Source organism: Bacillus rossius, chromosome 3 (genome assembly GCF_032445375.1).
Source record: "Bacillus rossius redtenbacheri isolate Brsri chromosome 3, Brsri_v3, whole genome shotgun sequence".
NCBI lineage: Eukaryota > Metazoa > Arthropoda > Insecta > Phasmatodea > Bacillidae > Bacillus > Bacillus rossius.
In genome coordinates this window covers 57,366,900-57,392,507 of record NC_086332.1, presented here as the reverse complement: position 1 = coordinate 57,392,507, position 25,608 = coordinate 57,366,900, and the positions used below count along the sequence as shown (strand labels likewise).

The window sequence follows — 25,608 nt, the reverse complement described above, 5'->3', positions numbered from 1 at the left end:
ACCAGTACTACAAACAAACAATATAGAACTATATAGTTTTTTTATATTTATGTCCTTTATTATCAAGACTATTTTTAACAATTAATATAAAGAATGTAATAGAATAAAATTTTGTTGAATCCAAGACGGCGTATTTAAGTTCCTATATCGCTCCTATAAAATCATAGACTAGCTTTAATTGATTAAATCTTTGAAGTACAATCACAAATTTTAAACAATTAAATTCAGTGGGTTTAACACAATACAGTTTTTATTAAGTGTAAAAACCCTTAAAATAATAACGTTTAGTAAAATAAGTAAATTAAAAATAAAGCACACGACCCTTCCTTGTATGGATAATCTGCTAATTCCAGCATGACTAGGTAAAGGCTTCGACCTGAGACGCACTTAGGTGTCTTTAACCGGGAACCCTCCCAAATGCACTTAATTTTTAGTTAAGTTAAGAAATAACATTCCAAATATATACGCCTGCTATTCGCAGAATTAATCTGCACATAGACAAAAGTATATTTAAGCATTTAAGATAAACGTTTGTGAATTTATTATGAACACTAACTACTCTCAGCTGTTCGATGTCGACCTTAGCAGCATACAGAGAGAAATGTCAGCCTACATACATCGTTTCAATGGTTGGAATGTAGTATCCTCATTGGTAGTATCTCTGTGTAGTATGTTCTTGGAATTATTAACATTTGTAAACATTGTGTGTTAACCTGAAACACTTTAATATTTAACCGGCAAGAACATGTCTAAAACAGCAGGAAGACTAAAAAATATGAGAAAAATGGCAGAAAAAGTCGTGCATAGCAGTAAACTACGAACCAATGTTCCAGCGGGAATGGCAGCCGCTGGACCTCCTCTGGGCCCGATGTTAGGTCAGGTAAATAAATAGATCGTATGATTTATATTGTATCTTGGTTTTTAACCGGGAACCCTTCATAGTTCTTTAAGTTATTGGTATACATAATTATCATTGCAAGTATGTTTATATAAACTTTCTTGTTTGCAGCGATCTATAAACATTGCAGCTTTCTGCAAAGATTTTAATGAAAGGACAAAGGATATGAAAGAAGGCATTCCAATACCATGCAGGGTCTCTGTAAATCCTGATCGAAGCTACGAGCTGGTCATGCACAAGCCTCCTGCAACATTTTACTTGAAGCAGGCAGCTGGAATTCAACGTGGTGCAATGTCTCCTGGTACAACTTTTGTTGATTCCATTACTTGGTTGTCATAATTCACACTGTGCTTAAATAATTTAGTTGTGTTGTCAGATCACTTGCCTCTCACCAAGGTGATCTGGGTTCAATTTGTGGTGGGTCAAACCCACGTTTTGCAAGTGGAAATTGAAGCTGATGTTTCAGTGAGCCAGCAGGTTTTTATGGAGGTACTGTGTACCCCACTAATGCATTCCGTTTGTGCTTCACTTGTTTCACCCGTGTAGTTCATTTCTGGCTACCTCAGTGTCAACAAGATGTAAAAATCTTATTCATTAATAAAATCAAACCATTAAGAGGGTGTTTTTCTAATTTGAGCATAATTTTTATCTGTACATACAAGAAATTTTAGTTTCCACGATTTTTTTTATTTGTTTGCATGTTGAAATGGAAATATACTATAGGGCCTACTTGTAAAAATGCATATAAAGTTTAATATTTGACCAGCAATAAATTTAGGTAAATCTAACAACCAGCAGAATTGTTTGACCACAAATTATTTCACTTGTGCTAATTCTGACCATTTTCTTTTGTTACTAGGCTTGCCATATTATAGCCATAATAGAATCTGGTTTTGGTATTGGCTGGAATATACGTAGGCTCAAGCTAAATACCTGTGAAAGCATTTTCGTATATCCTGTATGAATATTTATCTTTCTCCCTGCCAGGTCAAGAAGTGTGTGGGAAGATTACACTGAAGCACCTATACGAGATTGCGAAGATAAAGTCAGAAGACCCTCCTCTGGAGTGTGTCTCGCTGGAAGACATCTGCAAGATGATGGTGGGAATAGCCTGCTCGTGTGGGATAGAGGTAGTGAGGGAGCTGGACCCAGAGGAGTACGGGCAGTTCCTGGAGGAACGCAGAACTGTTGTGGAAGAACAGCTGAAGGAGCTGCAGGAGAAGAAAGAGGCCCGGCTGCTGCGGACAGCCTAGTTCATCACACAGGGATGGTACTCGATCTAGTTAACATGGCAGTTAGTTTTACATGAACTGCAGTGTCGTTTATCATCTGTTCTGTAATAGTAGTAATTTTTGATTTATAATAATCCATTGCTAATCCAAGTGTTGACAGTGGGAATAAGTTATGGTTTTTATATTAAAAATCGTGCAGTACAACAATTATTTAATTATATAATTAAATAAATACTGTTGCATCAGAATTTAACATGCATCTTCTTATCTTCCATACCATTTTGATGAATAATGTTCGCAGGCTTTCACTGCTATTGTCTGAAGTAGCTTGGCTTCTGGGTTGTAGCCATGTCCTTGGCAAATAATTCACCGACGTTTCGGTCGACATTGCAGTCACCATCATCACGGAGCAGTTACCTACTGCTCCCTGCTCCCTGATGATGGCGACTGCAATGTCGACCGAAACGTCGGTGAATTATTTGCCAAGGACACGGCTACAACCCAGAAGCCAAGCTACCCCATTTTGATGAATCCTGTCATTTATTTTGTAATGGTCGGTAACAAGAAATTGTTGTACTAAGAAAAATTGTACATTTCAAGCATGACTTTTTTGTAAAGAAGATTGTAACGGAGATAAATTATTTACTAATTTATTAAACTTTTCCTGTTATGGTAAAGATTTCAATTTTGACCTGCTTTTGGTGTAATTCTCACAATTTTTTTTTTTTACATATTTTATCCAAAATGTCCTGTTGGATTTTTCTACAATTTCATCAAAATCAATATACCTAGATATGCATCAACTGACTTAACACTCAACATATGCAAAACAGCAGTTATGAAAGTGTACCATGTAAACTTTCACATATTGCTCACCAGTGTACATGCTTGTGTCTGTAATATTTATAGGAATTTTATTACATTATTTGAGCTTGCATCAAGGCTCAAATTTACAATGAATATTAAGTGTAATTCCTTGTGTTCACATAGTCGCTTGAATCTCTGGTATATATTACAAATCTATTGAATGGGATAGAAAAAATCATTTAAAAGAAACTCACAATTTATTTGCATCAGTAAGTACAATATTAACAAACATTGTTCTTTACAAACATTTACAACCTAACCTAACCAAAAACATTACTTTGCTCTTTAAATTTTTTCCTGTCTTTAACTGTAGCTTTTTTCCTTTGCTTTTGTATGTGCTTTTTCAGCTTTCCTTGCTCTTTAAGTTCCTTAAATCTCTCCACCAGCTGTAGTACACGTTTCTCGGCTGAAAAAAAAAATTATACATCATATGAATCAACTTAGTTTATGTACTGAAACTAAGTTAGTATTACAATTTGTATGCTAGTAGTAATATAGGTTACTCTATATAAGCTACCATATATTTGAAAATCATATTCAAACAGTTTTCACGCTGTTTTCATAATTTTTTAATTGCATAATTATATCCCATACAACCATTAAATTACTGTATTTTTTTTTCCTGCAAATTTTAGACAATTTGAGTAATGCAAATAAAGTGGGTGGATGACCCAAAGAGACTGGTTTAGATCACCAGACATTGACACGGGGATACGACCAGAAACAACTTGGCAGGATAATTCTGCAGTATTCTGATGTGAAGGAAGAAATCCTGGATCCAAGAAGGAAATTCTACATTCAAAAATCATTCCAGACCTACAGGATTTTATAAACATACATTTTGCTGTATGAGACACAAAAAAAAATATTTGAGAATATTCTGGAAAAAAGCTGAAAACTACATGATTACCTACACATTTTTTATTTTATTTTTTAAAATCAAGTTTGAGTAAGAACTCATAATTCGGATGGTGTTTATGACACTGTAGTTGTTACATTCCAGTAGTGTATCAGTTAGAGGTATGATGAAAATAAAAAGTTAGCGATGTAATTTAACTATAATAAATGAACAATTATAAAACAGGGTGAAATTTCAGTCACAAGATTTTTAAATTAACATAGTTGAGTGCATAGGAAAGCCAAACTTATCAAAATTGAAGTTTAACTTAAACAATAATTTATGTTAGGAGCTGTTATGAAAGTAGTTTTATTATGTTGAACTATGATTTTATTTTGGCTATGGTAATGCACATGTTTAACAACATTGACAACACAAAATTTTGTACTGCATCTTTAATTTAAATAAACACAAAACAGATAAACTAAAACTTGAAATGTTTGAGACAAGAAAATAGTAGTACTAAAAATAGGTATTGCAGTTATTAGTGAAACAATATAGTCACATTTAACACACACAATAGTTTATTCAACAAAACACAATAATTATTCAGAGGTTGCTTGGCCTCTGATGTCAATGATTCATACTGCAATCACAAGTCTTGTGGATTATAATGAATGAAACATTAAACGTTAGCTCGTAATCATCAAATGTGATATGTTATTCGGTAGTGCGTGGAGAATACAGCATAACTACGCAAGTGTTCATAACCAGCCTGCTGGTCAGGAATCAAACCACGAGCCAGAAGACTTTGGCCATGAGACCAATTAGTCAGACACAAAATGAATGTAATAGTCACGCTGAAAAATTTGTTGCAGGAACAAGAACAATTTTACCTCTTTACGTGTGCACACATCATAAATCAAACAATGTTGAAACAGAAAAAAAAAGTTTGTGCAATTGTTTTTGACATGGAAAGTCTTTAAAATCAAACTGAAACATACAGGTAACAGAAAATAAATTTGTACCGTAACGAAAAAGTCTATATTGTCTTGCCTTAATAATTCCCTAACTATTAGTCTTAAGACACGTAAGTGCGGTATTATTATTTAATGTATATTGTCAGCTGGCTGATCGGACCTTGAGTTCGCAGCATCATGAGTTGGTGGGCAAGGGGAACCCCGCAGATTGGACAAAACCGGCGCTCTTCACTCCTTTCTGTTCAGTGTAGCTCACAACTCAGACGTGATAGTGCGGTGATTCATGTGTTGTGTTTATATTTTATTTAGGTTTGTTCGATTTAAGCAAAAATTAGTGTATTTTGAACAATATTTATATGTAAAAATGTAAAGTAAGCCTATAAAAAAGTTTTATAATACAGTGTGTGAGCCTCAGCCCGAGCAAGAGCCAGTTGAAAATATAAATCACGCCTATCGTTGGAAAGAGTAGGCTGTGGACTAAGCACAGGAACCTCTATGTCAGGAGCTGCCATGACATGCTCAGTGAACAACACAGACTCCGCGAGCACCTCTACTACTGTTGTGCCTGTACCAATGGACATATCGAGTGAAGATAGCACCCACACATCTGTCGTAGACTGCTCTGAACTGAGGGATATGAATATCAGTTAACGTGAAGTGATGCAGGACCAACAAACAGCGAGCAACTGACATAGACAGTTCACGTTAAACCAACGGTTTGGCGTGTCCCGACAGCCCAACCCAATTTTTTTTTTATAAATTAAAGGAATAAGACCAAAGGCAGTGATATTTTTATATGAGTATGTCGTCCTGCCGATGTTGATGCGTGGTTGGGTGGTGTCTGAGGGCGCCAACTAACCTTTAACAGGGGTGGTTGCTGTGGGCTAGTTCACAGCATGAGACTCCGTCTCTCGGTGGTCGTGACGTCGCCACGTGGCAGGCAGGAGTGGTTGGACCACACACACGACTAACGTTGTCGGCACGCACACGACTGTCCGTTCCGCACACGAAAACCGATCTCCGAACTCCACGAGTCGTACACGACTGCTCGCGCCGAGGGGTGAAGGCCAACTGGCGCGTCCTGGCAGGTCCCGTTAGGGCTCGAGTCGATCTCCACTCTCCATGACAATCGACCTCCACCCGTTCGAGACACTACCACCGACCACACACACACGACCGGTGAGGCACCGAGGTGGCATAACGACCTGTGCGAGCCACGGGAGCACCTGGGACGACGTCAAATGCCCCCCCCTCACCGAGGCCGTTATGCCCCCTCGAAGCCTCCATCACACGCATTGCCTCGGGGCATTTCCTCCGTAGGTACACTGTAAGTTCTCTGGAGTGCACTGTGTCTGAGAGGTGTTGGTAGATGTAGTGGAGTTGGGCTGGGCGATATGCGGTAGCAACCTCATCACTGAGCAGTGGTGTGCATCCGGGAAAAGGTTCTGTCTAGGGTTGGTGCGGCCCCCAGCACGGGCCCCTAGTGGTGATTGGTACCCCTCATTTATCCCGAACCTGACAGGGGGGACATGAGGCCGGGTCGATCGCCGCACCACCTGAGTTTGTGACGTGGCGTCTGGCTCAGCTTGGTTGGGTACAGGCGGTGCTTTCCCGGTGTCGTCGGCCTCATCGAGAGGGACGATAATCACTCCTCCGTCCTCCTGGCTGGGTTGCCCGTCGCCTCGCTGGTCTGCCCCTGTGGACTCAGGCTCGTCAACCCGCACCGAAAATGTCGATCTCTCCAGACTCGCATCCGCTGGCCATTTAGGGGGGGACATGCCCTGGGTAACGGCAGATGCCGTTAACCCCAGATAGTCCCAGTAACCCAAGCGCCTCATCATGTGCTCCAGCTCGGGCATTGTGGCCCTGCTTGCCTGGGGCTCGGGCATCGTGGCCCTGCTTGCCTGGGGCTCGGGCGACGAGCAAGTATGGTGCACATTCGCCGTCTGCATGGCCTGTGACAGGAGAGGTTGACCTGTGGCTGGTGTCATTGGGCTTGGTGATACTATGGTTGCATGATCTGTGTCTGATGTCACCGCGAGAGGTGATGGGGGGAATTGATGTTTGTCTGATGTCCTTCTTGTCCTCTGTGGACCTTTGTGCAGGTGTCCCGGACCAACCTTAGGGTGGACTAACCGGAGATCATCTCGGTGAACCTTGGCGGCTCTTCCACTCCGTGTTGTGACCGCGTAGGTGGTAGGCCCGAGTCGCTTCACTACCTCACGGGGTTCGGACCATTTAGGGGCCAGGCTTGCGCAAAACTTCTTGCCTCTGGAGGAAAGGTGGTGACATCGGACGTACACCTGTTGCCCCGGCTCCAATGGCAGGGGTGGGTGAGTGGTCTGAGGGGTATGAGTGGCTCCAAACTGTGCCTGATTCCGGCGTGCATCCTCCCGTCTTTCGGCGACAGGCATTTGAAGCACTCGTTCAGCAGCGCCCGCTACCCGGAGTTCCCCTGGGAGGGCGAGATCCCGTCCCTGAAGCAACTCCGCAGGGGAGTAGCCGGTTACCACGTTTCGGCGGCGACGGAGGCAGTACAATATCTTGGGGAGGAGCACATCCCACTGGGTGTGGTCGTCCCCCAGACGTAGCCGCAACTGGACTTTGATGTCCTGGTTGCGGCGTTCTGTCGGGTTTGCTCTTGGGTGGTACGTGGGTGTCGTGTGGTGCTCCACCTCCCAGCGCTTACAATCGGCCTTCCAGCGCCGGCCTTTGAATTGTGTGCCATTATCTGTGAGTAGCACTCGAGGAAACCCATATCGTGGGAATACTTCGGCATCGAGGAGAGTGGCGATGGTCTCAGCTCGTACATTGGTGACGGCGAACGCTTCTGCCCAGCGTGTGAAAGTATCCGTGATTACAACCAAGAATCGCTTCCCGCGGGATGTGCGGGGGTATGGGCCCATTACATCGAGAGCCACGGTGTGAAATGGGTCATGGGGCCTCCTGGGGCACTGTTGCTCTACCCCGTCAGGCCGACGGGCCTTGCGCTGTTGGCATGGTTGGCAGTCTCGCACATAATCGCGGATGTCACCTGCAACGCCCGGCCAGTGGAACCACTGCCGCAGTGCTCGCTGGGTCTGGTCGGCCCCCGGGTGTCCCGCTAGGTCGTGATCATGACAAAAATGCAAGGCAGCCTTCCGTCCTGCCGGCGGCACGTGCGTGCGCCACGAGCTCATGTCTCCGGGCACACGGCTCTGGAGTACCCCGTCAAGACTACGTAGGTGGGGAAGCTCCTGTTCTCTGCATTTAGCGAGGTCTGCTTGACTGACCAAGTCCTGGCTCTGTGCGAGACAGACGATCTCCATGAGGTTGGCTAGGGTAGCTGGCGCAGGGTCGCGGGGCCTCTCGGCCGTAGTGGCGTATAGTGCTGCTGGCGGGGGCTCACTTGTAGACCCCGTCTGGGGGTTGCAGGGGGGAAGTAAGTCGTCCCATCCCTGATCGTCCTTGAACACAGTGTTGGCATCCGGGTGACGGGAGAGCTCGTCCGCCAGCTGGTTCTCCCGCCCAGGGACGTGCTCCACGCGAAAAGCGAAGTTCTGGAGCATCAGTGCCCACCGCGTGAACTTGGATTTGCCTCCCTGGGCGGAGTTCAGCCACTGCAGGCACTGGCTGTCAGTGCGGAGCGTGAAACGTCTCCCCTCGAGGTGGTGTCGGTATCGCCTGAGTGCCCACACCACCGCGAGACACTCCTGCTCGTTGACGTGGTACCGCCGCTCTGCAGGGCCAAACTTGGCACTGGCGTACTCGATCACCCGCCTCTCTTCTCCAGCTCTTTGTTGGTAGATTACTGCCCCCATACCCTCCTGGCTCGCGTCTGTCTGGACGAATAGTGGAATATCGGGCACTAGCCGTGACAGGGTGTGACACTCCCTGAACTGCTGCTTGACACAGGCGAGGGCCTGCTCTGCCGCGTCCGTCCATCGAAACCTGCTCTTGGGTGACAAGAGGTCCGTCATTGGTGCGGTGATGGTGGCGAAGTTCGGGATGAATGACCTGAGCCAGTTTAAAAGTCCCATAAGCTTCTGCAATTGTTTTCTGGTACGGGGAGGCTCTTTCCCCTCTATCAGGGCCAGCTGATCTGGCAGGGGTCGACACCCATCCGCGCTCACGAGGTGCCCCAAGAACTCCAGTTCCTTCGCGCCGACATGGCACTTTCGCGGCGCACACGTCAGTCCGTGAGTGGCTAGCCGTTCGAGGACCAATGCGAGGTGATGTGCATGATCCTCCCACGATCGTGACCATATGATCACGTCGTCGAGGTAGGCCGCGGCAAACTTGCCAATGTAGCCGTCCAAGACGCGGACCATCATGGTCTGGAAGGTCGCGGGGGCATCCATCAGCCCGAACGGCATGGCACAAAACTGAAACCTGCGCCCATCGGGTGCAGTGAAGGCTGTCTTGGGGCGGTCCTCAGGCCGAACTGGCACCTGCCAGTAGCCGGACTTCAGGTCTAGTGACGTAAACACCTGGGCATCGCCCATGCTGGTGAGCGCTTCTGTAAGATTTATGAGTGGGGGTGGTGCCGGGATGGTTAGGTCATTAATTGGCTTAAAATTGATGCAGAAACGCAGGGAGCCGTCTTTCTTACTGGCCATGACTATGCGACAGTTGTATGGTGACGTGCTGGGCTCTATTACCCCATCCCCCAGCATTTCTGTGATTTGTTCCTGGATGGCAGTGAGCTCGCGGGGACCGAAACCCCCTGGCTTGGCGAATGGAGGAACATGGGGTACCATGGGTATACAATGTTCTGTAATATTCGTGCGGCGCAGCCGGTCAGCTGACGCAAACACCTGTGGTTGCTGCCTGAGGGCTCTGTCTAGAAGGGCACAATAGTCTGGTGGTACGCCGTGGCGTAGGTCTATCAGCTGGGTAGGATCCGTCCAGGTAGGTGGGTGGCGATGTGACAACCCATACACGGTCCAGCGCCCCTGGGTCCCGACATGCATTCTACCTGCCCCGACTTCTATGTTAGCATCCTCCTGGACTAGCCAGGGTAACCCTAGGATGAGCTCATCCCTGAGGTCCTGCACTACGAGTGCGCACGTCCTGGTCACATAGTCCCTTATGCCGACACTCACCTCCACACGCCCAGTCGTGACCGTGCTAGATCCCTTTGTTGCGAGCTGAATGGTGTCTGCCTCAGGTGTCACTTCAGCATCAGGGACAAGGTGGGCCGCAACGTAGGTGTGAGTCGCCGCGGTGTCCACCAACGCCTCCACCGGCCTCCCATCCAGCAAGACAGGGATGCGGATGAGGTTTCCAGCCTTCGGTCCCATCCGCCCCAGGCGCGGTGGTGCTTGGCTGGGGTCCCCAGATGTGGGTCGGGTCACCGGCGACGCCTGGTGAATGGTGTCGCTCGCTGGCGACGTGGGGCTGTCCGTCATCGGGTGCTGTGGGCCGCCTCCACTGGCGAGTGGTAGGTGAGACGGTGCGTCTCTCACCCCCCTAGCTGTGGGTCGGGTCACCGGCGACGCCTGGTGAATGGTGTCGCTCGCTGGCGACGTGGGGCTGTCCGTCATCGGGTGCGGTGGGCCGCCTCCACTGGCGAGTGGTAGGTGATACGGTAGGTGAGACGGTGCGTCTCTCGACCCCCCAGCTGTAGGTCGGGTCACCGGCGACGCCTGGTGAATGGTGTCGCTCGCTGGCGATGTGGGGCTGTCCGTCATCGGGTGCTGTGGGCCGCCTCCACTGGCGAGTGGTAGGTGAGGCGGTGTGTCGGTGGGGGCAGGGCGTGAGGTCCGGGGACGGCGGCCAACTGCGTCGTCGCCCCCTAGTTGCAGTTTCCCGACGGCGCGGGTCCTCCCCTTGACGCCATCCACCGCGCCTCTCTGGTCGGGCACACTCTATGCCAGTGGTGTTCGGGCGTCGGGCAGTATTGGCAGTGTGGCGGATGATCATCACGTTCACTGGAAGGGCCGCCACGTTGGCTGCCCGCCCGTGCTTGTCGCGCCGCCTGGCCGCCCTGATTCGGACGCGATGCCCCTCCCCCCTCCTGTAGCAGGTTGGACTGGGGTTGGGATTCCCTTGGTGGGGGGGGGGTTGCACATATCGCACCACGGCCAGGGTGTCCTCCAGGCGTCTTGTCGGCCTCGCCTGTGGGACTTGGGGCGTCGTGACGCTTCGGTCGTCTCGTGCTGCCTTGAGGTCCTGTTCTACTTCCCTTGCGAGGGCGAGGAAAGCGTCTAGTCCCTTCTCCACTGCAGTACGCACGAAGGGCCGTACCTCGGGCGTCAAGAGCTCGACAATGTTCGGTAGCACATCCTGTATCCTACCGCGGGGTGTTAGACGTCGGTAGAGCCGCAGCTTCCCGTGCACAAATGCTTCTACTCCTTCCCCGCTAGACTGGGCTCGGCAGAACAACTCGTTCATGCAACAGGCCCGTGCGCGCGAGTCATCAAAGCGTGCCTCCAGGCGTCGTGCAAAATCAGTCCACGCGGTGTCGTAATCACCTGTCTGAGACCACCAGGTTCGGGCGTCGCCGCGCAACTGGCTGCTGGCGCGTTCTGTCCACTCCTCTGGTGCGATGTGATGGCGTGCTAATTTTTCCTTGCATACCCGCAGGAACATGGCTGGGTCCTCGTGGGCGTGACCCGCGAACTCCGGCAGTATGATCGGCCCACTCGCGGCGCGCGGCGCGGGGGTCAGCTGTGCGTGGTATGCTTGCATCATTGTGCTCTCGCAGGTGACGCAGAGGAACAACCCATCACGAAAATGCACGAACTCGCGTACTTCAGCGCACGCGCGGTGTTTTGTGACCCCGCACTGTAGGCATCGGGCCGTCTCGCCTGGCTGCGCGCGGCAACGTGCGGCTGCGCACAGCGTGATTGTTGTACCCCTTGCGGCGCTTCCCGGCTGCTCCTCTTTGACGCGGACGCGGCCGCACGCACACTGACACTGAGCACTCTCGTTATTTGCGAGTGACTCCGGAAAGGGTCTAAAACAGCCCTCACAAAATCCCTCCATGTCGATGGCTATGTCCGGATCTCTCTGCATCCTCGTGGAACGTGGCTGGCCGTCCTGGGAGACAGGATGGGTCCGTGGACGCGGTCCGCGGTCGAGTGTGCCGATTCGGCTGCCTTCGGTTCCACTCGGTTAGGCTCGGGTGCCGAACGGCCGGAGTTGGCTTCTTTGGTGCACGTGCGCGCTCGGCGGAACGGAGAGGGGAAAGTGGTGGCCGGTGCTCCTTTCTAGCGCGCGCGTTGCTGGGGTGGGGGTGGGGTGACCTCGTTTGCCCTTGGGTCCCGTTAAGGGCGCTGGTCAGATGCGCCCTTTGTCCTGCGCGCGCGTTTTCCTCCCCTTTGTCCTGGCTCGCCTTTCGACTACTTTGCCGTAGTTTTGACGGGAATTTTGACGGGTTTTCTTTGCCTGAATTGTTTGCAATTTTGATGAGCCACCTAGATGGGCGCCATTTGTCGTCCTGCCGATGTTGATGCGTGGTTGGGTGGTGTCTGAGGGTGCCAACTAACCTTTAACAGGGGTGGTTGCTGTGGGCTAGTTCACAGCATGAGACTCCGTCTCTCGGTGGTCGTGACGTCGCCACGTGGCAGGCAGGAGTGGTTGGACCACACACACGACTAACCTTGTAGGCACGCACACGACTGTCCGTTCCGCACACGAAAACCGATCTCCGAACTCCGCGAGTCGTACACGACTGCTCGCGCCGAGGGGTGAAGGCCAACTGGCGCGTCCTGGCAGGTCCCGTTAGGGCTCGAGTCGATCTCCGCTCTCCATGACAATCGACCTCCACCCGTTCGAGACACTACCACCGACCACACACACGACCGGTGAGGCACCGAGGTGGCATAACGACCTGTGCGAGCCACGGGAGCACCTGGGACGACGTCAGTATTAAATAAAATGCTTGGAAATTTTTTTTTTAAACAATGGTTCATAATATCTCAAATATTAATAAAAAAGGTGTAAAAAAAACTGCTGTAATGCTGTAATAAATATTTTAATTAAAGTACATAGTAAAGTATTTATTGCAATCAATATTGCTGTATCTAATATTTATAAATTTTGTACATTAAGGTACTAATTATAAGTAAAGTTTTGACTTGTAGTTTTTTTTTTAAATTTAGGAATCAGAAAATTTTGAATTAACCTATAAAAACACACTGTAGTATTAAAATAACTATTTACTTTTACTGTTAAAATCACAATAGCAGGCTTTTCTTATTAACTAGTTTATCCCTTGTGGCCATTTTGTGACATACTCTTTTTCCCTAGCAGCCTAGAATTTCAGGGGCATACGCAGAGGGAAGGATTCTAAACAATATCTATATAAATCTATCATTTCCACCAACAAAAAAGAAAAAAAATTGAAAGGAAAACAACAAGCAAAGTAGTTCTATAAACCCCATCACTGAAATGAAATTCTATGGATGCTCCTGTAGAATTGTTACACTAACTATTAAAAAAAACATCATAATTGCATAAAATCATAGTTCTTTGTGTTATACACATTTAATCCTGCATTACTAACTTCCTAAACAGTTTTAATAAAAAAAACTATGAGTTATGAAAATGATGGTGATACTTACATGGTTTCACAAAGTTAGGCTTCTTGCCTTGTTTCAACATTGTTATCTGAGTCTTGCGTTCCTCTACCACCTTCTGCTCCTTCATTTTGTTACGTTTTTCTTCACGTTCTTGATTTTCCTACAATTATTACATGTTAACATGTCAGTGGAAAGTATTGTTGTATTATGCTAAACAAGTAAGTAAATTTACAGTTTTAAAGCACATGCTTCCATTTAACTAAAAAAATTTAATTAAATATCCTGTTGTTTGGCCAGTATCTTCATGAACAAGAGGTTGTACATTAACTATTAAGAGGTTGCAATTTTTTTCCTTAAAAAAATTAAAACAGTTATCTTTGTGTAGTTGAAAAACTTACAAAAAATTTAATAAAATCACAAAAAATCTTGGTCAACTTAGAGTGATACAGGCCAGTCAATCCTGCAAACTAAAGCTGGCTCTTAACTGTAATGATGACATTAATTTAACCTCCGCAAAATACTTTAACTTTTAACTGCATTTACAAGTAAAACTAAATCAGAGCACCGTCTGAAGAAGTACAGTAGCATTTTTCTTCCCCTTTATATTTTGCCATTTATGTGCATCTCCAAGGTCTTATTTGGAAGGAGAGTGCAAATCCCTTGATTGGTCTGTAAGTGGAGGTAAAGTTACAATTTTAAAGCATTTGTATATATTAAATAAATGTCAGAACTGAATGTATATATTGATATGTGTACAAAATAATTGACCAGATACACTGCGATATGCTATAATGAAAAATAAATTCAAGGGAGTGTGTTTGATTTATATCTATATAAACATAGTACCCAAAAGTACAAAAGGTGCACTGTGCCACCTAGTTTAAAACTATCAATAGTACATGTCTTGCTTTTTGTAAGTGTCCTTGCACAATAGATAAATCTCCACACAAAGCATATACTAGTTATTAGATACAGTGCAAAAAAAAAACTATAATTTTTCCCAGTTAGCTATACTTAATTACATGATTTTACTACTAGTAAACAGACAGAATGTTCTTCCCAAACTGTATAACTTACTTTCACAGGCCTGCCCACAGAGGGTGGTAACTGAATGCACTTGGCTCAAAAGATGCAGAAAGTATTCTAAAAATTATATAAATGTATATTTAGTGGCAGTATGAATTTACAAACTTATACTGGCTATAATCACCAACCTTAAATATCAAATTCTAATGCCACTAGGTTGATGAGCCACAAAAAGTGTTTCCTCAGGTGACAACCAATAAGTTGAAAAAACCTTATTTTTCACTACTAAGCAGACTGCACAATAGTGAGTCATGTTGCATGAGTGCCAGACATTGATTTTGATGCTCATTGCTATTGTCTGAAGTGGTCATCTCGTTGCTTATAGCAGAGAAGCTCGCAAACAGTTGAGGTTATAACAAAGCCTTCTGATTTAACAGTTTGCAGACACACTGATACTAGCTTAAATTAAAAGAAGTTGTGACCTAAGTTTATGAACAAACTTTTTTGTCACTATTTTACATTTGAATATTCACGTAGTAATGGCAGAATGGACAAAACTTAAAATGTGTCGCTCGCTGCTGGCAATAATCCATTGCTCTATTGTGAACTGGCAGAAGAATTTAGTCTTCAGCAGTTAACGTCAAATGCGACATGTCGTGACATGCAATTGTGGAACATGCTTTATGAGACGTTTTTATAATCATTTGTTCAATTGTAATCTAAAAAAATAATGAGCTATATTGTTTTTACAGGTGTTTGGAGCCTTCAGCTATTACTAAATTCTCAAAAATTATTTTGTTATTTTTTAATATTTTTAACAAAATTTTGAAGTATACATTTTTTACGTTTTATTTTAATGATTCAAATTAACTGTTTAATAACTTTAAAATTTAACCAGTACTCCAATCATTGAATTTTCCCATGTATGCAGGGAACAAATCTAGCAATAAAAATTAATGAATAGGATCATTTTTGTAATGAAGTGATTTCTGATAGTCCTAAAAATAACGCTGCTTATGTATTTCTACCAAATTAGGCTAATAAAATTACGGTTTAAAAGAACTTACCAATCTTTGAATTAGATACTTAATTGTTTCTATTCTGTTTTGGTCCTTAGTTGTTTTTAACTCTTCTCTCAGGTCCTTAAGTTCCTTTTGCTTCACCTCGTTCAGAAAACTGTACGACGACTTAAATGACTGAAACATTACAGACAGTACACATACACATGTACAACGTTGCAGAGTGACAGCAGAGGATGATGTTTATTCTGCTGTGAAAAACGGGAAGGTGAATGCGTAAGAATGGTGTGTACGCTCCAAATCATATGCAGTGCTAGTTGACTAATTATTAAATCTAAAGGTATTAAAGTGAATTCCTGGTACAGTACAGAGTATGATACCACATGCTTAGAACCACCGCCATGCCGGATTTGCAATTTCGCCAATATAGTTTTAACAGGAATACCAAGTGTGAAATTGTGAAATGCAAGAAAATATTGTACTGAAATGGAAACAGAGTAATGATTAGGGACAAGATTATTTGGTAAATTATGATAAAACTGAGATAACAATGCAAAGCATATCAATAAAACATATAATCCTGAAATGCAATTAAAAACAAAATTGGTAGTTGACAGCACTTACCTCAAATTACGAAAAATTTTGACTCTTATTATGGTAAATTCATTGAATGCAATTTATTTAGCATACCAAAATGTATGAACTAAATGTTTTGGAAAAAATTAATATTACATTGTTTGATCTTGCACTGCTTTTCAGTAACACATTTTTCAAACACACAAAAATTTGTAAATTTATTTTTATTTTTCCCAGTAGTTTCGTCTTTGACATGTTTATTAGGTACTAATGATTTTATAACATAAGTGCATTATGTGTCTGTCAAAATGTGAATATTTTGATGAAAAAATTATTAAGAAATATTTTAGATTCATTTTTTCTTAATAATGCACTATCTTTTATGAATAAAGACAATGTATAAAAATAAAAACAACAGTGAAATCTCCTGTTTTCAAAGCTCAATTGACCTTAAAATAAATTCATAAACTCTTGTCCCTAGTAACGACAAACGCTGATTAAACTAAAAACGCCTGCAGTGTAGTAATGCTACCGGGCAGCCAAGGTCTACTGAATGCAAGCAGTTTGACTGTTGCTGGATTACAGAATGTGCTGAACCACATGTGATGTCGGTACAGTCTGAAATGTGTCAAGCCTCTGGCTCTCCAAGGAGCTGTGGTATTATCACTGCTATTTCCTCGGTAGAGCCTGGTACGACACAGTTTTGTAGGATTTCTCAATCATACAAAAGTAACGTCTCTTTTCCAAATAGCATGCTCATATTCCACTGCAATCAGAATCAAAGTAAAACATAAAGCCAAGCCATTATGATTTGGTTTGAATGAAATAAAACTACATACTTAAATCGGTACAAATGATTCAGCATACTACTATGTCATGATTTAGTGTTTAAAAACTTGCTATAAATCTCTACTTATACATTAAGACGTTACTTGACTTTATTCCCCTTGACAGTAAGATACAACTAGCACTTTTTTATGGGTATTAAACTTCATTAAAATTTTTGACATATCACTTACCACAGTCATATTTTGACAGATCTAGCAGATATTAACTGTGTCCTGGGTTGGTTTGAAAAATAAAATAACTTTGGTTTTATCATTCTTTAAGATCAGGTGTGTCAAACTAGCTTTCCATGGGCAGCATCCGTCCTGTTTATATTGAAATGTTTATAACACACTTTTTAATATCTATTTTAAAATAATTAAAATAAATTTTACATAATTTAAAGCAAATCCTAAAACTACTTTGATATACAAGAGAATAATGCAGCTTTTAAGATTAATGGTTTTTTTTCTTAATTTAATCAATTGTGCAGGTTAGTAAGTTTGGGAAGAAACACCACACCATAATCAAATTCTTTGAACAAATTTGATAAATTTTGGCATAACTGGTACATAGGTGGAAAAATTCTTCCTTGAAAAGGATAAAAGTCACACAGAGTTGTTAGGACGCTTCACGCAATCAGTTCAGTTAAAAATAAATAGTCACACTAATGGTTTAAAATTTAACTTGAAAGCACTATCACTTCAACCGGTGGATGTGGACACTTCAGCTGTATTCTGTGGCATGTTTAACTTAAACAAAGCATCAGCAGCAAAAATTCAGACATTCAAAAATTTATGATGGGAAAGGATAGACAAGGTACACTTAAATCCTATGTTACTATATAGTGGGGAAAAAAGGTTATAAATACACATTTTTCTTATAGAATTCAATGCAAAAATAACAAGAAATTGTAGCTACACTAAATGTTTTTCATAGGACAGTATTCTTACATGATTGGAAAAATATTTTTCTACAAGGATGCTAAAATCTTAGAGAATCTAGAATGAAATAAAGAACTTACCTTTTCATTGAAGGTGCCACAAAGGCTATCAAATCGAGGGTCGCGGGCTTGTATTTTCTTGATGGAAAAAACTTCTTTTAGTGGAGGTACAGGAAGCTTTGATGACACTTCTCGGGGTCTGTTTATAAATAATAATAAATAAAAAAATTAAAGACAATAATTTAAGCACAAAACCATTTTTTTTTAATAAAACTGTTGTACGTCCAGTAAAGAAGGTACATTGTACGTGAGAGAGAAAACTAAGGCTGACCACCTCTGCCCTGGGTTGAGAATAAAAATTGTAACATCATGACACTGCAATCTTTTAAGTTACAAATGACTAAAAAAACCATACATGGTTCACATTTCTAAAGCATTTTTTATAGCATAATTTTGGGAGGATGTAATCTAAACTCAAGGATATACACATGCCATACTATATTGTTACGAATGTGAGCAAGGCCACGACATGTGCAGGTGCAGAGCTGGCTGGTGGCTGCCGTAACATGAGATGTGCCGTGCGCACCTGGGTCGCCGCTTTATCTCCCTCCAGCCCTCCGCTCCCCCCCCCCCCCCGCCCCCCCGCGTGGCACTGTTAGTTTGACATCCGAAACCTGCCAGCTGCGGAGTTACGTGTGCCGCCGACACGTGTTTTCGAGAGATTTCTACCGTCCGGACAGCTCGGAATTACGCGACTGGCCCCGGCCGCTCTCGTGAGTTCTGGAATTACGCCGAGGCCTATATATATGCCCGAGGACGTCAGGGCGGGGGAGTCAGTCAGCAGTGAGAGTTCAGTCGGGAGTTCTTCCGCGGCGGAGTCTCCGGGGCGATAGTGCCGGGGTGCGGCAGAGTGGCGAAGTCCTTGGACGAAGGTTCCAGGGCAGGGAGTGAGTGAGTGAGTGAGTGAGTGAGTGAGTGGAGTCGGGAGTTTTCCAGCGGCGAGGTTTCTGGGCGATAGTGCCGCGGGTGCAAGGGAGTCCCAGGCGAAGTTCCGAGCGAGGCGTCGAGTGGGATCTCGGCGAAGGGGAAGTGCGATGGCGGCGGCGGAGTGCGGCGACTGAGTCCTGCGACGGAGGACCACGAGGGGTGCTGCGGCGAGAGTTGCGCCAGAGGTGCGGCCCAGCGAGGCGTGTGGGTTGTGAGAAACGAGTGACTGGAGGAAGCAACATTTTTTTAAGTACAATTGATTAATTGGCATCTTTAGATTATTAGCTAGTAATGTAAATAGTGGCAATAAATAAAACTGTGTGATAAAAATCTTTAATTAGGCTATCCTTTACGAACCCGCAGTAAATCATAACAATATGTTAGGTTGATGACCTCTGGAAAAGGGAAGACATTTTTTAGCAGAAAATAAGCAGCACTGGATATGCCTTATGATTATTAAATAAATTATACATTACATTTAAACTGAGAGTCAATCCAACTGTGGCGCACATTAGGTGTGCTGTCTACAGATACTAATTGATGTTAACCATCATGGGGCTTCATGATCAACTTTGAAAATGCCATTCCAAATATCACAAAGTCCACAGCTAATGTATGGGGTCAAATAATAACACACACTTTTGCTCAGAAGAAGGTTCAAACATGCCTGGTTACACTCGGTTCAATATGCAGAAACTCACTACAGACACATCTGAGAACTACAATAGGACGCTTTGTCACTGTTGTAGTGTATCATGTGGAATAGAATTACTTTGTCTGCTGGGTTTATCTACGCCGTCTCAATGACGTGCAATCCAGAAAAAGACAGTTGCAGGCCATTAACTTAAGACACTCAGGCCTTCAGATATCTGTGTTTCTATAGAGTATGGCTCGAAAGAAAGAGCAAATTATATGTTGACCTTAAGGTCCCTACTGTAGTGCAGCCCAAAGTTGGAGGGTGCACTGCTCTATGTGGCAGATACTGTTAAAACACTGCTGGTATTGGCTGACCCTGCTACTGAATGGCAACCTATCTGCACCTACTAACCCCCGTGCTTCAGGTCAAAGATATGAGCACTCACATCCCAAATCCACCCCAACTAGTCTCTTCCTACAACAAGCAAAGGTCACCTGTGGTGGTGGTATAATTTTGCCAACATTCTGCAATGCTGTTTTTGAGAATTTTTATTTTATAAATAATCATTTGGCAGAGCCTGTATTTGTTCTGATTTTCACCTGAATATATTTTTTTAGTAAGTATGTTAAATATATGAGTTACAAAAATACCAAATGTTTTAGCTTAGCTTTTAGAGATCACAACACCTGTTTTTGTTTTCACGCTTGTAGTCCACATTTTTCCTTGTTGCTGTCCCAAACATTGCTTCATTGTAAACTTTTGACCCCAGCTCCTCTTTGAGCTGCAGAAGTTCTTCGAAGCTCATATGTGATAGCTCTTTCCTTATTTCTATCTGTAAAAAACACACACACATACAGGTAATTACTTATCTACTGGGTTCCCTTCAACCAGTCAAAACACAGCTTAAAAAAAATACATTACGCATCTGCTTGCCAAATGTAAAAATCAAGCTTTGAAAGATTCCGGAGTAATGCAAGATTAGGGGCTAAGGCAGGTTTTTCACATTCATTGCGATGGCTAGAACGTTTTATCACAACATTGCAGAGGAGGGCCTTGAAATAGAAGTGGGGCACGGAGAAATTTTTCACAAAGTTACAGGCTTCTTCCCGAAACAGAACTGTATGATGCAGTCATAAAGATACTGAATTTTAATTCCAAAGGAGATGGATTTGAATACCTATCTGACCACCCAAATTTCACTCCAGGAAAATATCTGCAGGGCAGTGTCAATTCCTTACCCCGTTCCTTAATCTTCGCTATTGGATAGCTCCGCCTCTAAATGTCTTGTCCACAAGATGTAATAACCACTTTATAATCCATTTTCCCTCTCACTCTGAATACTTTTCTGAAGATCTCCCTCTTACTTCTAGGCTTCACTCACTCTATCCTGGGTCCTAGCTTTCCCCACCCTCCCAACCCAACTCCTAATTAATCTCTCCTTCTGCCTTGTCTTTTAGGCTCTCCCACTTCATTTCCTTCATTAGCTCTGATGGGCTAGCGATATACTCCCCCATTTGATTCCTTCCCATTCTCCTCCGTCTAGCTGCTCTCCTCTGCACTCCCTCCAGTCCCCTCTCTAGCCTCGTTGTGCACAAATCCCACACTGCCTCAGAATACATAGGTATAAGCCTTCCTTTAGTGACACTTGCCAGATTACCTAAGGCCTACTTCACAATGCTCTCTACCTGATCCCACCCTAGGTTTTCTTACAGCTCTAGTCTTAGATATGTGTACCTGTTAGCCCTCTATTGGTAGATCCTCTCATACACAGTTTTTTTTCTCCATGCACGCAACTGCTCTTCCCATATTTCCAAATCCTCCTGTACAACCCCACCTCTGCATCTTTATACACCACAGAGTTGTCCGCAAAAAGTCACATGCCTCTGTTTATTTCTTTCCCTTTACTATTTGCCATGATGGTAGAGAGCAGTGGACCTGGCACCCTGCCCTGTGGCGCCCCTGCGTTCCTTCAGCAGCTCATCCTTCTCTCTCGCCATCTTGTTTCCTGTTTGTGAGGAAATCCACACTCCACTCCCCCACCCTGCTGTCATTGACAACCCCGTCCACCTCCTTCAACAACTCTGCATGCAGAACCTTGTCAAAAGCCTCCACGTAAAACTGATTTGTTTCATAGCCTTATGGTTTCTACCATAATCAACCCTCCATCCGCTTCTAAAACATGATATAAAATTAGCTGCTGGGCTTGGTGAAAGAAAAAATCAGTGCAAAATTTACTACATATAACCCAGTCATAAAGAATTCAAATATTTAATAAGGTTTTTATCCTTAACACTTCTGCAAACAAGAATAAAGAAAAAGCAGTTCATTACCCAAGAAACATTTTATTTTCCAGTAGTGTGTATATGGGAGTGTTTCAATACAATTGTTTTGTGTTTTTTTTTGCAAGTATTGGAGATTGTAACTTAAATGGAGGAATGGTTGAGTTGAGTTAGGTCAGGCACATTTAAATATGGAAAAACCATTATGCTGTTAAAAAAAATTCCTAACTTACACAAACACAGATAGTTAATGTAACTAAAAGTCAGTAAATACTATGCTTCCATTGCGATTATTTTTGAAAGTCAAATGTAAAAAATAGGTAGTGCTTAAAAAAATTAAAAAAAAAAAAAACTCTGCAAGTATTAATACTTATTACGACTTTAAGTAAGTTTTTTTAAATGTCGCTAACCCAACATAATATTTCATTTTAGTTATGACCACCTAAAAATATAAAAACAATAAGTATATTCCATCTCAAAAAATTACAAAGTCTACAATAAAATAACTATTTCCTAAGTAGGCTTAATTGCTTCCTACACAATTAAAGATTACACAAATTTCAAATATCGCATTCAAAAATGAGCAGTACTGCCAGTATTGCTTAGCTGTTTTACATGATCATAAAGGATACATTCAGAAACCCAAAAATGGCCTTTTCATATTTTTTTTTTGTCCATGTTGCTCTTCAAGTAATCAACTACTGACATGCGAACATCTTGTTGTTCCAAGTATTCAACACAACAAGAACCAAACCTTTTGAACATACTTCTAAAAATAATGCTGTCTCAGGTAATACATTGCCAATTTACAGAATGACTAGAAAAATGTCATTGGTTAAGAGAACGTGTGTTCAAATTTTTATTTGCTTTGCCATTACTTAATTTTTTAGGAATTGTATTATTTCAGAATTGTAAGAATGATTTTTTTTTAAAATACTTTTATTGCCTCTTATGGGTCAATTTCCTTGAAAATCAATGCCCTCCCTACTACTGAGGATTTTAGAAAAGGTACAAACATATACAAACTCCATTATGGGTGAATAAAGAGAAATAAAAAATACTTAAAAAACACAATTTTGGATTTTGTTTATTTTCTAGAGGAAGTTATCACCTGAAAATAAGAAATAAAATTCATAAAATTGTATTTTTGACTTCCTTTCACAATTTGGGTACATTTATTTATTGGGTACATTTATTTATTTATTTAAAATAAAACATTGACTTTCCAAATTATTTATATTTTTGTTCTAAGCCTACTGACATTTGTGGTGGTTATTTATAAGTCAGGAATGCCAGTTTGTAGGTTAAGTGATATATTCATGTCAGTATATCATTAGCACCATGATAACTCTGTGTGTGTTTCTTTAATGGTACTACTTGTGTCAAGTGCCTTAAAATCAGAACCTGTCATGTAACAACAGGTATCAAGTGACAGAACAAAGATATGGTCTACAATTTTGAAAAACCAATATTTTTATTGTTTTTAATGGATTTTACCCCACAATTGCTAGGTGTAATTTTATTTACGTCACTTCACACCTGTCGCTATGTGACAGATTTCTGACTTACTTGTCAATATTTGAGCCAAGCTGTTTGCAAGTACAGTAGGGACTCACACATGGTGGCACCTGTGTTACTGCACAGCGGAGGCGCACCCAGGATTTTTTTTTTTTGGGGGGGGGGGGGGGGGGTTCAAGTTTGTTTTTTTATGAAGAAACACCGGTTTAAAAAATAAAGAGGGGGGTCCGGGGGTCCTCTCCCGGGAAAATTTGGATTTCTAGGTGAAAATTGGTGCTATTTAAGAAGTTTTTGTATCTAATTATTGAATATACTGCTGGTAGAAAAAATAATTTTTAGAACGGTACTAAATTTTGTTTTGGACAAGAATCAAACAAAGATACCTTTATCAAACCCAGGGTCTAGTCCGCTCAAAATCAGTATTATTTTAATACCATGAGAATCATAGCATGCATTAAAGTTCACATTCTGTGCAACTTAAATCACTGACAATGATGGTTTGCTTTTTACTGCATTCACACACACAAATTAAGTTCACTCTACGAGTAAAAACACATATAATTAATGTCTAGTTAAAACTGCAGAAATACAGTCCAAAATTATGCAAAAATTGAGATAAATAGAGCACAAACAATTCTTAGTTTTTATATAACACAAACTAAGTTGTAAAAAAATTAAAGTAATTCACTGTAGCAGACTACCAATGTATAGAGACCGGGAAAATTCGCGAATTCATTTCACGATAGGCTAAAGTACAAATCGTTATACCTCAGTGCTGCCTCTGCTATTGGCTCACAACTCACCTGAATGACTCTGAGCCAAAGAGAAACACCCAAGCAAAGCTTTATCGAATCACAGGCTGCTACGCTGGAACGTCTCACAAGACAGCAGCCAATGAGTGGGTGGCATTTGTCCGAGTGTACGTAGAACTATGGAGTTTATCCTACAGTTCATTGAACCCGCAAATTTTTCCGGTTACTACAAATGTAATACTAACACCATAATGTGTACACTGACGTGAAAACACCTCACAAAGTTTGGTAGATTGAGCGCTGCCCATAGATCTTCGTAACTATTTTCCTGGGACTGGGAATGTTTTTACTTTTTCCATTAGCCTATAGATTTTTTCTTCACATTTTTGGAGGGGGTTTAAACCCCCCCCCCCCCCCCCCCCCCCCGGGCAAACCACTGCTGCAAAGGCTACCTAAATTAACCTGTCTTTATAATATAATTACAAAAACACTAATTAATGTACAAAACTATAGTAATTATTAATAAAATACCACACTTGACACAAGTAATACCAAAACTGATACACATACACAGTTAACATGGCACTATCTATATAATAACGTGACTACACTATTTCCTATAAATGTTTAGCAGATCATTTAAATGTTAAAAACTTGGTCTCCTGTACCAAAATAACTGCTGCAAAGGTAAATTTATTTGCACAACCGCCGTAACTAGAAATTGATCATATTTTAATGATTCAGTAGGATGATATTTCATGTATTTTACTGGTACTTATCCATTCTAATAGTTGTTTAGGTTATGTTAGCTACATTAAATATACTGTAAAAGCGTCGCAGGGTCGGTTAGGTTAGGTTAGCTACATAAATAATACTTTAAAATAGTGTGAACAGTCATTAAGTTAGTTTGGCATCATCATAATTATTGTAAAATTGAGAGAACGATTGGAAAGGTTATGTTAGGTTAGTTGCATTCGTCTATGTAATTACTTCACTTATATATTTTACTATAGTGAAGCCGTACCCTTTTACTTTCATCCTCGGGTTGTGAAGCGGACTCAAGTTCCATTTTTTTTATATAAGAATAATAAATTTTAGCAATGTCACAGGTAGCATTCAGAATATAAACATTGTTGTTTATGGCAGTACGAAGAAAACAAACAGCACAATTCCTTAATTGGTGGATTTTTACTACTACTACTACTACTACTACTACTACTACTACTACTACTAATCGATGAATTTGGCAGGCCGGCTTCCTTCTCTTAATGTTGTAATTTTGTTACTGATCGTAGGAAAGAATCTAAGCGCGTTAAGCTAAGTTTTCAATCAAAAAAACTAGCCGCAATAGAACTTTGAACCGCGTTGGCTGGAATAAGTTTTCTAAAGAAGTTAGAAGGTCATCTAGTAATCGGCGTGATCTAAGATGGAAAATGCCTTTTCCACAAACACCTCTGTGAAACTTGGAATTTTTTTAAAACTTCACATTGAATGAAATTTTTTTATATGTTTGCCTGTGCAGCAAAAAGGTTTCACCACTTGATTTACTTTGTTACACTCTCATTTGGGCTTTCGCCCGGTGGCACCCGCTGCACCCCTTTTGTTGTCTCCACATGTTCCTTTCATCTATCAACACCACATTCCTTCCTCCACTCTCTCCTTGTCCACACTAGGAAGATGTGCCTCCGTCTTTCTGTTCACCTACATTGCAACAAGGCAACTCA

General features: G+C 42.5%; 2 protein-coding genes across 2 annotated transcripts; one reads left to right on the top strand and one right to left on the bottom strand.

Annotated features, from left to right (window-relative positions):
- The first annotated feature begins 649 nt into the window (after positions 1-649).
- LOC134530741 (large ribosomal subunit protein uL11m) lies at positions 650-3,637 on the top strand. The gene is made up of 3 exons (XM_063365861.1): positions 650-880; positions 1,010-1,199; positions 1,886-3,637. The coding sequence occupies exons 1-3, from the start codon at positions 746-748 to the stop codon at positions 2,149-2,151; spliced, it is 591 nt and encodes a 196-aa protein (XP_063221931.1). The 5' UTR covers positions 650-745; the 3' UTR covers positions 2,152-3,637.
- On the bottom strand, positions 3,176-25,108 carry LOC134530740 (ribosomal RNA processing protein 36 homolog). Its single transcript, XM_063365860.1, has 6 exons — positions 24,909-25,108; positions 20,022-20,167; positions 17,793-17,910; positions 15,416-15,544; positions 13,365-13,482; positions 3,176-3,403 (listed from the first exon to the last, which is right to left on the bottom strand). Exons 1-6 carry the CDS (start codon positions 24,951-24,953, stop codon positions 3,258-3,260), a joined length of 702 nt encoding a protein of 233 aa, XP_063221930.1. The 5' UTR covers positions 24,954-25,108; the 3' UTR covers positions 3,176-3,257.
- Between the last annotated feature and the right edge of the window lie 500 nt (positions 25,109-25,608).